The 13415-nt window shown below is 42.0% G+C and overlaps 1 protein-coding gene across 6 annotated transcripts; it reads left to right on the top strand.

Moving 5' to 3' along the window:
* The first annotated feature begins 5353 nt into the window (after nucleotides 1–5353).
* On the top strand, nucleotides 5354–12853 carry TLCD5 (TLC domain containing 5). 6 transcript variants are annotated; one of them, XM_044929612.2, is made up of 4 exons: nucleotides 5354–5575; nucleotides 7403–7503; nucleotides 7618–7817; nucleotides 9528–12853. In XM_044929612.2, exons 3-4 carry the CDS (start codon nucleotides 7619–7621, stop codon nucleotides 10064–10066), a joined length of 738 nt encoding a protein of 245 aa, XP_044785547.1. In that variant the 5' UTR covers nucleotides 5354–5575; nucleotides 7403–7503; nucleotide 7618; the 3' UTR covers nucleotides 10067–12853. The 6 variants fall into 6 exon arrangements, with proteins under 6 accessions (XP_044785547.1, XP_044785546.1, XP_025122541.1 ...); XM_044929611.2 differs by having other exon boundaries at nucleotides 7382–7503; XM_025266757.3 differs by lacking the exon at nucleotides 5354–5575 and adding an exon at nucleotides 5598–6070.
* Nucleotides 12854–13415: the final 562 nt, after the last annotated feature.

Genomic DNA, 13415 nt, shown 5'->3' with positions numbered 1-13415 from the left:
CTTTCCTGCAGCAGTACTAGCTACTTTGATACCTTGTTCAGGCGAGTGCTGCAAGTTGATGTCCTGCACTGTCCATGAGTCTGGTGTTCACTCATTTGACCCTTTAACAAATATTTTATTTTTTCAGAGAAGTTTTAGGTTTACAGCAAAATTAAGAGGAAGCTACAGAGATTTCTTGTACACCTCTTGCCCCCATATATTCATAGCTTTCCCCATGATCAACATCATTCACGAGAAAGTAATTTTTTTTTTTTTACCAAGAATGAATCTACACTGACACATCACAATCACCCAAAGTCCAGCATTAAACATTTGTTAGCTTACCGTGGAGTTCTCTCTAGATGTCGTACCTTCTCTAGGTTTGGAGAAAAGTACAATGATGCGTATCCATCATTATAATCACACAGAGTATTTTTCACTGCCCTAACAACCCTCTGTGCTCTACCTATTCATCTCTCCCTGCCACACCCTTACAGTCTTATTTCTGTCGCAATAGTTTTGCCTTTTCCGGAATGTCACATGATTGGAATCATAGTATATAGCCTTTCCAGATAGGCTTATTTCAATTAGTAATATGCATTTAAGTTTCCTTCATGTCTTTTCATGAGCTTGCTAGCTTGTTTCTTTTTAATACTGAATAATATACTAATGTCTGGATGTACCACAGTTTATTTATTCGTTTACCTACCGAAGGACATCTTGGTTGCTTCCAAATTTTGGCAATTATGAATAAAGCTGCTATAAATATCTGTGAACAGGTTTCTGTGTAGTCATACATTTTCAGTTCATTTAGGCAAATACCAAGGAGTGTGATTGCCAGATTGTGAGAACATTTAGTTTTGTAAGAAACCACCAAACCGTCTTCCCAAGTGGCTGTACCACTTTGCATTCTCACCAGCAATGTAATTAGAGTTCCTGTTGCTCTGCGTCCTTGCTAGCCTTTGTTGTCAGTGTTTGGGATTTTGGTCATTTTAATAGGAATACAGTGGTATCTCATTGTTTTAATTTGCATATCCCTGATGATATGATGTGGAACAACTTTTCACACACTTATTTATCATCTGTGTATCTTCTCTGGTGAGATGTCTATTAAGATCTTTGGCCCATTTTTAAATCAAGTTGTCTGTTTTTTTACTGTTGAGTTTTAACAGTTCTTTGTATATTTTGGATAACAGTCCTTTATCAGACGTGTCTTTTGCAAACAATTTCTCCCAGTCTGTGATTTCTCTTCTCATTCTCTTGATACTGTCTTTTGCAGAACAGAAATCTTTCATTTTAGTGAAGTCCAGCTTGTTAAGTATTTCTTTCATGGTCTGTCTCTGGTGTTGGATCTAAAAAGGCAACACCATACCCAGCATCATTTAGGGTTCCTCCTATGTTATCTTCTAAAAGCGGTTCCCAACCTTTTCGGCACCAGGAACCAGCTTCATGGAAGACAATTTTTCCACGGACCAGCGGGGAGCACATGGTATGATTACCATCATGGTGTATCAGGATGATTCAAGCACATTCTATTTATTGCACGGTTTACTTCTATCATTATTATTACATCAGCTCCACCTCAGATCATCAGGCATTAGATCCTGGACGTCAAGGACCTCTGTTCCAGGAGTTTTATAGCTTTGTGTTTTACATTTAGGCCTGTGATCATTTTGAGTTAACTTTTGTGATGGTGTAAGGTCTGAGTCTATGTTCATTTTTTCACATGTGGATGTACAGTTGTCCCAGCTCCATCTGTTGAAAGCACTATCATTATCCTATTGTATTGCCTTTGCTCCTCTGTCAAAAATCAGTTGACTATATTTATGCGGGTCTATTTCTGGGCTATTTGACCATGGTTTTTATAAAAGAAATAAACAGAATTGTAGCCTACCTGCTCAGCCTCCAGTAGCTTCCATTAACTGTTGCTTTGGAATGTTGCTGAACAGACTCAAACCTAAAAGGGGGTACCAATTCACTTTTCATGTCTGCAAGATCCTGTAAAACTCATCATTCCAGTCAAGTTAAACTGAAGCCTGGTTAGCTTCTTCAGCATCTAATTAGGCACAAGAGAATCAAAGGGCAACAACCAGTCATTGTCTAGGAGGAAAGAAAGGGAAAAAGAATTGTTGATGCTGCTTTTTGAATTTTCAAACTTTGATCTTTAGTAGACTCAAGACTGATGGGCTCAGCTGTGGGCTCCTAATACTAAGAGCTTTTGGTCCAACTGAGGGGTGAGAGGATGAGTTTAGTTGCAGACTCAAATTAAGAATCCTGTCCTGAAGCTCAACCCAATGTTCTGTGACAACCTAGAGTGGTGGGAAGGGGAGGGAGATGGAAGGGAGTTCAGGAGGGAGAGGATGTATGTCGCTGAGTCGTGTTGATATGTGGCAGAGGCTAACACAATATTGAAGAGCAACTGTCCTCCAATAATTGTATTTTGTTCTATACCTCTCAATATTGTACAATTATAATCTTTGATAATTAAATAATAATAATAGTTAAGCTAAAAAAAAAGAGAAGAATCCTGTCCTGGCCCCCAGACTGCTGGCCGAGTGCCCCTTCCCACTGTGTACTCCGCTTCCCCTGGCCACATCCATGGACTGTGTTGGCTGACTCTTCTGTTTTCCTGATAGACTGTGGGGAGCTCCTTGTAGCTGTCTGTCTTTTTCTCTGTATCCCCATGACTAGTACCATGACTAGTACTGTGACAAGGACACAATAGGCAATTCAGGTTTTCAAAACCCGAATTCTTTCTTTTAACCGCTAAACAACTTCTAATAGGAGCTGTGAATGAAGAACGCATAGTACCATCTTGGAGGAGACTCTAGGGGAGTGGAGGCAGCCTACCTTTGTGGTTAAGAGTATGACCTCCAATGCCATATTGCCTGGGTTCATTACCCAAATCTGCCTCCTACTAATCACGTCACTTGGGGCAATTTCCTTCAGTGCTCTGTGACTCAGTTTCTCACCTGCAAAAATGGGGATAACAACAATATCCATCTCCAAGAGTTGTGAGAATTAATGACTTAATATGTATATATATGTAAAGTACCTGGAACAATGCTTGATTAATAAGTGTTATCTGTTATTGTGATTATTATGATTATGATTGTTATTGTTAGTAAAATAAATTGGTGGAGAGCTTCCTGTTCCCTGAACAGGCCAGAACTTTCCTGGGGAACACCACGGTTGACAAGCCTGTGATTTGGTGGAACACAAATCACCAAATTTGTGGCCAAAGATACATGAATTAATAAAATTTAATCCCAGGTAATGGAGTTTGATCCTGGAATCTCAGCCACCCCAGGATAAAGGTCCGATATAGGCTCAACTGGAAGAACTAGCACTTTCCCTTATGCCCTCAGCCATTAGACTCCTGAAGCCTTTAATTCATATTCTGCTCTTTCCTGGGAAATGGTGGCAGCAAGAAGATAATTCCAGATTCAGATACTAGAAGAACTGTAACAAAAACAAATGGGGAAAAGTTGAGATATGCATACCATCTATTCATTTAGTGAAATGGATCTCTCCTTGTTTTCTTTCTTCAAGCTATTATTGTTACTTATCTGGTCCATTCCGATCCACTTGTGACAGGTTGTCTTCTCCAATTCATTTTATATTGATTTTCATTGAATAGCAGTGATTCTGAACTTTGCTTACACAGATAATGGAATTATCTGGGAAACTTAAAAAAAATGGACACACAGATGCTGATTTACTTTGCCAGGGATGTGGCCCAGGGAAATGGGACTTTCAAAAACTCCTCAAGTGAGTCTGTTGTATTGTCATGGTTGAGATCCGCTGCCTGAATGTGCATACAGATCGCTGGGGACTTTGTTAAAAATGCAGATTTGATTCAGTAGATCCAGGGTTAGGGTCTGAGAATTTGTGTTTTTAACAAACTCTCAGGTAAGGCAGATTGGAGTAGCAAGGACTTGAGAACATGATAAAGTTATTCCCTTGCCAAAAATCATCATAGGTTTCCTGTTATCTGCATAATATAATGCCTCAGCCTGGCATCCTAGGCTAGCATCAATAATGAAAGGTTCTCTAACATCAGTTCCTCCCAAATATGACTAATCATCTGAATGATGTATGAGCAGGTTTTAATAGACATAGATTCCTGAACCTCCCGTCAAGCCTATTAAAGCACAACCTTCAAGGTGCAGCCTGAACAAAGGGTGTTTTGAAAACACTTCCCAAGTGATCTAGAGGGGCATTCAGATTTAGGAGTGCCAGTATGCTTCCAATATACATTTGCAGGCTCACTTCCCATTCATTCAAGCAGCAATCATTTATTGCACCTGCCTTTGTACCAGGTAGAGGTACCAACAAAGATGAAAAGAGTGTGATCCTGATTCTTAAGGGGCCAGCAAAACAAATAACCCAAACTACTTACTATTCCCCAAACATGGCCTAAAGCCTCACCCTTCTGCTCAAGTTCTTCTCTTCTTAAGAATATCTGGGCCCCTCAGCATCCTATCATTGCCTGTCTTGATCAACCAACCTAGATGCCCTCTTTTTAAAAATTTATTAATGAATTTGGCTGCACTGGGTCTTAGTTGTAACATTCAGGGTCTTTAGTTGTGGCATGTGGGATCTAGTTCCCTGACCAAGGAATGAACCAAGGCCCCTTGCATTGAGAGCATGGAGTCTTAACCACTGGACCAATAGGGAAGCCCCTTAGATGCCCTCTTTACCCCATTTGCATCTCCAAACTTTCATTTAGCTATCTCTTCAAACTCACTTTAAATGGTATCAAAACAGATTCAGAGAGGAGAGAGGATTAACCCAAAGTGAGGTAACAACAACAATAATTAACATTTATATAACAACTTCCATGTGCCAGCCATTCTGTAAGCACTTTACACATGTCAAGTGTGTAAAATTCTTCCAATAACCCAATAAGACAGCTATTATTATTACTATCCCCATTCTGTGGATGAGAAAACAGAGGCACAGAAAAGTTAAGCAACTTGTTCAAAGATACACAGTCAGTAACCAAGCCGGATTTACTCTTAAAACCTTATTCTCTACTGCCAAGGTAGTGAGAGGGCTGACCTGAAAAGGAATAGATAACTTTGATTTTCAGGCCTGAGCACTTTCCTGGAAATTAGTTATTTGTGTGCCGGTTTAACTTAAACGCAAAAGTGAAATCCCCCACAGAGCCTAGTAGGGGTGTAAGCACTTAGTAGGTGCTCGCCAACTGGTTATGGGATGGGCCGTCACATCGTGGGGGCAGGGGATGGATAAGTGTTCAAACATAGACAACAAACAAGTAAGCAAGAACAACAGTCTGCAGGTCTCACGTCACTATTAGGTCATCATCACCCTCACACCCCCGCCCCTCCCCTCCCCAGGCCTGCGTGACGAAGAGGGGATCCTCCCGCCCGCTTTCTGAACAGCCCCGGGTCCAGCTCTGGCTGTGCGCTCCGTCCTCCCAGCCAGCAGGTGCCCCCAGACCCCCGGCTCCTCCTCTGCCGCCGACAGAGCCTGGTCCTCCCTCCCTCTTTCCGCTGCTTCCTGCTCCCGGGGATCCCGGTCCTGAGCTCTGGGGCCGAGGCGCCCGAGGCTTTCCGGGGCGCTGGACCAGGTAACTGCGCGGCGCGAACCGCCCGGCTCCGGCGGCCGGCTTGGGCTCAGGACGTGGATGTCCTGGCCTGCCTGGCCCGCTGAGCGGGGCGAGGGTGGGAGAAGGAAGCCGGCAGATGGCCTGGCCTGGACTCTGAGGGGAGAGGGCCTCCTTCTGCCTCTGGGCGCCGACGGGATACCGGCATAACGGTCCGGCTCAGGTGCGCCGCAGCCGGGCGTGGCCGCAGCGTAGGGTAGGCAGGTCCAGGAGAGATGCACTCGCGCTGCCTGCCAGGCGCCGAGGTTGCCGCTGGCTCCAGCCACGCCTGCTCCGAGGCCCAGAGCCAGGTGGGCCCGCCCAGCGCTCCTCCTCCCGAATCTGGTCCTGGACAGGGAGGAGCGAGGACTGGAGCCTTGGAATTCTGAGCGGAAACGGCCATCGGCCATCTAAATACCCTGCCATCCTTTCCCCCAAGAGTGAAAAGCCCAAACGCGGAGACGGAGTGACATTCTCAAGGTCACAGCGTTGTGTCTGCCATTTACGAATGTCTATTCTTTTATTTGTTTGTAAATGGGCTACTGTTCCCTCTGTTCTGCCAGGGAATTAGGATTCAGGGAAGAAGACTCTAAAAATACTAATCGGCATAACCAAAAGAGCTGATCCGTATTACTCTGGCTGGTGACCCTGGCCTTTAAAAGGAAGTGAGAGAGGACGGTTCTTTTCACCCTGGGTCCTTTGTACTTCTGGCTCTTGCTCGGAAAATTGGCCTGGAAGTTTTACAAAATTCTCTCAGAACTCCTTGTCAGAACTGGGCTGGATTATATTTTATCTGTCATTTTCCCCTCTACTTTCTCTCTCTTTTTAAACTGAAGCTCCAGAGGTGAAATTGGTCCACACACTCATAGCTATTTAGGGGCAGAAATAGAATTGGAACTCAGGTCAGTGATTGACACCTGCTGTTTTCTTGAGTAGAAATCTGGTTTCAGATGAAAGCTGTACTGCACTTGACCTTCATAAAGCCCTCTTGGGATAGCATTCTTGGGAGTGGCTTGTGTACTGATGTGTGTTGGTCCACAGATACTATTTCACTTGTCAGAATAGAGTTAAGCAGTGAGTGTAGCCATGCAGAAAATTCCTGCTGAGATGAGACAGATATCTGAAATGTATTTTTTAACTTTTTTATTTGTACTTTCAGTAGAGGGGCTAATGAATATTAATAAGGACATCTTGGTTATTTTCAGATTTTTGTCCTGTTTGACTCTAATTGACTCCATTATTTTCATTCTTGTCCTGGTATATTTATCACTAGTAAGAATGTCAAAGTGTAGCTTTCTGACTTTGTTTCATTTTTAACTAATTTCCTTAAAGATATTTTTATATATTAACAAAAACTCCTCACTTGTACCTCAAAATCCTGCTTCCCTCTTGGCCAGTTTTTGAGTTGAATTACAAAACTGAATAGAACTAGCTTCTTTTTTTTCCTTCCAAAATATCTAGGTCTTTGTTTAGTTCTGTCTTCAGGTTTACCTCATTTTGATTTTGACTGGTAAACCCATAATTCAAACCCAAACTTCAGTTGAGTTTAGTATCAGTTTAAAACCACATTAAACTCTCATGTGTCATATGACTTCTAGCAGAGACCACAAGTGATGGAGGTATTTTTCCATGAGAGATTCTTATTGGGATTTTTGAAATATGAACACATCTCATACATGTATTATATTACTTGTGTCTCGTAGTCCAAGGTCAGTCATCACTGGGAGATTATTGACATTTACTCATCATTACAACATGTTATGTTAGACTGTCTGCTAACTCAGAATGCAGTTCCTGCTTTTCGGTTTACAGTTTTGACCAGTTATCTCTAAGGAACACGCAATCAGAATTACAGCCACACTTCAGTGGAAGATTCTTGGCAATGTAGATAAGGAAAAAGTATTTCTGTGAAGGTAATATTTTTGTACTGTCTTACAGTAGAAATGAAGACATATAATCAATATGACCCAATGCTGTTTTCTTAGGGTGCGTTCTTTGTTTTTCTGGTTTTGGTCTTTTCATCATAGGATGGCCTTAGCTCTGTGTCTGCAGGCACTGTGCAGCCTGGGGGGCTGGCTTTCGCTCTACGTTTCTTTCTGTCGCCTGAATAAGCACCGAAGCTATGAGTGGAACTGCCGGCTGGTTACGTTCACCCATGGAATCCTCTCCATAGGTCTCTCAGCTTATATTGGCTTCATTGACGGCCCTTGGCCTTTTACCCACCCAGGTATGTGGGAGACGTTAGAGAATTTTCCCTTAGGAATTTATGATTTGGAGGTAGTCTTGGAAGGATGGGAGTTTCCCACAGAATTTGTATAATACTGAAGAATATTGAAGAATAATTACTATTATAATGTGCTTTGGGAGTCTTCGTTCATCTTCTTGTTAATTCTGATATTGTATGCATCACCTTTTGTTCGGTTTTTCATAACTCTATTTTTAAAACAATTTTAATTGCTTTTTACAATTTAATTGATCAAAATGTATAAATTATAAAAGCAATGTCAACATTTTCTACCACCACCTCCAGACAGACAGACAACAATGGACTGTATAATACATACTTTTTGGTAACCTGCAACTTTTACTTGATTGTATATTCAAAGGACATCATCTTTCCATGTCTATGTATATAGATCTTCCTTATCCTTTTCAGTTATTATATAATATTGTGTTGTATGCATTTGCTATCCTTTATTTAACCAATGCCTCATTATTTGGGGTAGCTGTATTAATTTTTAAGCTGCCAGATGTGTTCCTAAATGTTCCTTAGAATACAAAACCTGTCTCCCCTTGAATTAGTTTGCTGGGGTTTATTACAGACTGGGTAACTTACATGACAAAGATTGATTTTCTCGCAATTCTGGAGGCTAGAAGTCCAAGATCAAGTTGGCGCGTTTGATTTCTTCTAAGGCTTTCCCTCCTTTGTGTGCAGATAGCTGCCTTCTTGCTGTCTTCACATGGTCTTTTGTGCCTAGTATCCTCGTTTTACAAGAACACCACCCTAATGACTCTATTTTAATTACCTCTTCAAAGGTCCTATCTCCAAATATAGTCATATTTTGAGGTACTGGGGTTCAGCCCTTCAACATATGAATTTTGTGAGGACATAGTTCAATCTGTAAGTTCCCTAGAATATGATTTTTTTTAATTCCTTAGATTCTTTTTCTAATTTCTTTATATTCCCATATTGAGTTTCTGAATTTCTTCCTCAAACTATCAAACTGATAGGAAGCAATGCTTAATCTTTATGTTTTACATGAAGGTTGTTAATGGATTCAAACAAAGGGTCCTTGCACCCTATGTTCCTGCATGGGAACATACAGAGTCCACTTTCAAAACAAGTTAGGGCCACCAGTGTCCAATAATCTAACCCATTAAGCTAAGAAATTAATCTGACATTTGGGACAGAGTAACATTTCCGTTATGGTTTATTATAGGATATTGAATATTGTCCCTTTGCTATATAGTAGGATCTTGTTTTTTGTCCATTCCATATATGATAGTTTGCATTTGCTAGTGGGATAGAATAACTGAATCTGGAAGCAGACTTTTAGCTGGTTAAAAAAAAAAGAAAGAAAGAGACTGTGTAGGATTTTAATTGAAAGAACAAAGTAACTCGATTTTATGCTGCTACACAGAGGACGCTGGATCATTGCTGGTGTTCGAATCACTCACTGAGATCTGATGCATCAGAACAGCATGTCCTGGGGGCTGTAACATTGCTTTGATAGAGACCAGAGTTTTAGGTTTTAGTCTTTTTTTTTTTTTTTTTTTTTGGTTGTCTCTAAAAAGCATGTGCCTGCCATTACTTTTCTTTTCAGTGATTCCAAAAGAATCACTGAAAGAGCAATGTTGAGAAAGAGCAACACAGGATCCCTGTGTAAGCCAGCACAATTCCTAGCCACTCAATTTGCTTCTTCTTGGTTTATTTCAGGCTCACCCAATACACCTCTCCAAGTGCACGTTCTGTGTCTCACCTTGGGCTACTTCATCTTCGACTTGGGCTGGTGCATCTACTTCCGGTCTGAGGGGCCTCTGATGCTGGCTCACCACACACTGAGTATCTTGGGCATCATCGTGGCCCTGGTGCTTGGAGAGTCGGGCACAGAGGTCAATGCGGTCCTCTTCGGAAGCGAGATTACCAACCCCCTGCTACAGATGCGCTGGTTTCTTCGTGAAACAGGCCATTACCACAGTTTCACCGGAGACGTGGTGGATTTCCTCTTTGTGGCCCTGTTCACTGGAGTGAGGATTGGTGTAGGAGCTTGCCTCCTCTTCTGTGAAATGGTCTCACCCACGCCCAAGTGGTTTGTGAAGGTCGGGGGAGTGGCGATGTATGTGGTGTCTTGGTGTTTCATGTTTAGCATCTGGCGCTTTGCATGGAGGAAAAGCATCAAGAAGTACCACACCTGGAGAAGCAGGTGGAGTGAGGAGCGGCAGCTCAGACTTAACGGACATCTCAAGATATACTAGCCAAGGCTTGCTCTGGACAATGGATTAGGTTAAGTCAGCCACGGGAACCAGGTTGGACATATGGCTGTTACAGAATCATGCTTATTACAAACTTAGATCACAAAAAAAGGGCTAAATTTATTGATTGGTTTGAAAGCCAGTCTTGGAGCAGAACACATTCCAGTATTAAAACGCTAACTTCTGCAGCCGCACAGCTGTGGAAAGTGCGACTACCAGCAGCAGTTGCGAGTAAGTCAGAGCCGTGAGATGAGCGTGCTGCATTCCTTGTAGGTTGTGGTGACCTTGGCTCTTCTGTCCCTGGGAGGCTGGATGACCAGACAGCTTAGAAAGGAACTCAAAAAACATTAGTGTAATTTCCTCCTTATTCCTTTGAATAAACAAATGCTTATTCCTGGTTTCTGTGTAGCAGCTTAAAGAAATGCACCCCATTTACTATAAAGTGAGGGACTTTCAGGAAGTAACTTGGATCAGGAAATTGAGAGCAGGATGGGGGGTGAAACCATGACAGTGGTGGGGGGCTACTTCCTGAGCCTCCCTATACCATATACTTGGTATATACCATATAGGACTCCCTGTGCTTGGGGGTCCCCAAGTACATATCTTTAGGCATGATGCTTCACTAGGAAGACTCACAGCACACAGCACTTTGTTGTACTTAGAGCTTTGATTTATTACAGCAACAGGATACAATGAAAACTCAGCGAAAGGAAAAGGCACCCGGAGCAGAGTACAGGGGAAACCAGCCCAAGCTTCCAGAGCCCTCTCCCAGTGGGATCATGCAGGATGTGCTAATTCCTCTAGCAGTGATCTGTTCAGAGTATGTATGACATGTCTAGAAGAAAGCTTGTTAGAGACTCAGTATCCAAGGTTTCAGTTGGGGGCTGGTGCCATAGGCAGTCTCTCCATGGTGTGCAAAAGTCAGCCTTTTCCTGACTCCCAGAAGGAAAGGAGGTTTTCGTCATGAACCACATTGTTTGTGCAGTTTAGAGTCAGTGAGCCAGTCTCATCAGTTCAGGTGGGAACCTTCCTGACGAAATCTAAGTCCCCGGATGCTGGCCAAGGGCCAACCTTGCAGACAGCCCTTTCCAGGCCTGCTCTATTAACTCTTTTCTGCACAAAAACCATAGAGCTAGAGCTTCGGATGAGAGATGAATGAGGTGTGGGCAGATTTACCGAGTCCTGTTGTACGGGTTCTGCCCTACCAGGAAAACTATGCCAGTTCTCAGGGCTTTCGTGCATTAATCTCCTAGGCATGAGAGGCTGTGACTGAATTCCGTAGGGATTTACCATGTAGATTCCACTGGGCTTGAGATGCCAGTTCAGGTTTCAGCTCTGCTATACATACTACAAACCAGAACCAAAGACCAAATGTCCTGGCCTCAGGGTGATGAGGCTGTTTTTTTTTTTTTTTTTTTTTTTTTCCATTTCAGATACATTCCTTGTTCATCTTGTTACTACTTTTTCTCTGGAAAAGGTACCACTCTGTCTAGACAGTATATTATGAAAAAGCCAATGTCAGGAGGAAAAAAATATTTCTTAATCAATAGTCTCTCATCTTACCTAGGCAAAGCAAGAACACAAGTGTAGTAAAAGGGCTTAGGAAGTGAGAATTCTTAGGTTCTTTGAATTAATTTGGCTACTCACCTGCCAGATCCTTTGGGCAGGTCACTTGTTTACTCTTTACCTCTGTTTGAACCCTACTGTCAATAAACAAAATACTCCATTGCATATTTCATAGAGACATTAGGTGGCTTTTCATTAATGAAGGTCTTTAATGTAGGGCTTTTATGGGAAAAAAGGGAAGTTTTATTTATTTGTTCATTCGTTTTTTATTTATTCAGTCAATTGTGTTGTTGAGACCATGTAGTGGCGACCACGTAGCTCAACTGATGAGCAAGAGTCTGGGGCTGTTGAAGTCAGGGCTGGAGGTCGGTAGGAAGTGTCAGCCCATTCGATGGTCACTCGTAATCCTAGCCTAATGAGTGGTTCTTGAAAATGGACATCATTGTCCAGGCATGAGTGGTTGGAACCGCATGAAGTCATCATTGCTCTGGGAAAAGACAGCTTTAAAGGCATGTTAACTATGGGTCTTTTAAAATGACTGTCATTTGGTTAAGGAGATTTGCTGGACATGAGAATAATCTGACAGTAGCATCCCCAGCTCCTTTTTTTCTATGACCCATATCCCTGAAATGCTGGTTAGCTTCTTTCCAATAAGACTGTGGTCAAAGTAGGATGCTAGGGAATGCTGATTTTAGCAAAAGCCTAGTTAGAAAAGCGTGGCTTGGCACCAGAAAAAAAAAAAAAAAGGGAAGAAAAAAGCTGTCTCTTGAATTTTGGCACAGTGCAACCTGTCCCATACCAGACAAATGAACAGACTTAATCTGGTACCAATTCTTTTCTCCTTACGCCTCAGAAGTGAAGGGATTGTAGACCTTGCTCTTTTAGGGGAATGTACTTTGATTTCTTGAATTTCAAGAAACCTAACTAATGATAAGGGAAGGAGAATCCCTCATTTCAGCTTTTTCTTGATATTGTAGCTAATAACTCTGAAGGCAACTTGCTGAGACAAAACTGTGAAATGAAGGTGACTCAGCAGTTAAGATGCTGAGTTTGTCCATGACAGGTACTGTAGGGCTAATTAACATGTGGTATGGTCACACACATGAAGTACTCATTTGCATTCAGATTACTATGTAATAATTATTAACACTGCTCAAGAAGAATTTATATTTCAATAAGATTTATACTAAATTTTATAAAAATAAACAACTTTTTATCAACCCAGGGTCTGCTTTATGTCTTTCTTGTGGTTCTGCCAAGAAGCTTAAAAAAAAAAAGGCTTTGGCTTGCAGAAAGGTTGAACCATATTTATACTTACTGGTAAAATACTTCTTAGCTGCTCTTATCCACCATTCTTAATAGTGTTTATTTTTTGAGGCAACAATCTACATACAGAAAGCAGTTTGCCAAAAGGAGGAGGAAGAACTTAATTTCTTATTTTGCCACCTGTTTTAGTTGTTGTTCGGTCACTCAGTCGTGTCTGACTCTTTGCAACCCCATGAACTGCAGCATGCCAGGCTTCCTTGTCCTTTACCATCCCCTGGAGCTTGTTCAAACTCATGTCCATTGAGTTTGTGATGCCATCCAATCATGTCGTCCTCTATTGTCCCCTTCTCCTTCTACCTTCAATCTTCAAAAGCATCAGCATCTTTTCCAATGAGTCAGTTCTTCGAAGCAGGGGCCCAAAGTATCGGAGCTTCAGTTTCAGCATCAGTCCTTCCAATGAATATTCAGAATTGATTCCCTTTATGATTGACTGGTTTGATCTCCTTGCAGTCCAAGGGAC

This window comes from Bubalus bubalis, chromosome 16 (genome assembly GCF_019923935.1).
Source record: "Bubalus bubalis isolate 160015118507 breed Murrah chromosome 16, NDDB_SH_1, whole genome shotgun sequence".
NCBI classification, from domain to species: domain Eukaryota; kingdom Metazoa; phylum Chordata; class Mammalia; order Artiodactyla; family Bovidae; genus Bubalus; species Bubalus bubalis.
This window is presented reverse-complemented; position numbering and strand designations above follow the sequence as displayed.

What these genes read in the sequence shown, in the direction of transcription:
- TLCD5 (XM_025266755.3), top strand. Translation starts at nt 7,553, where the DNA reads ATGACCCAATGCTGTTTTCTTAGGGTGCGTTCTTTGTTTTTCTGGTTT. An exon ending in TTGGCCTTTTACCCACCCAG is followed by an intron (nt 7,818 to 9,527) that starts GTATGTGGGAGA and finishes GGTTTATTTCAG; the next exon opens with GCTCACCCAATACACCTCTC.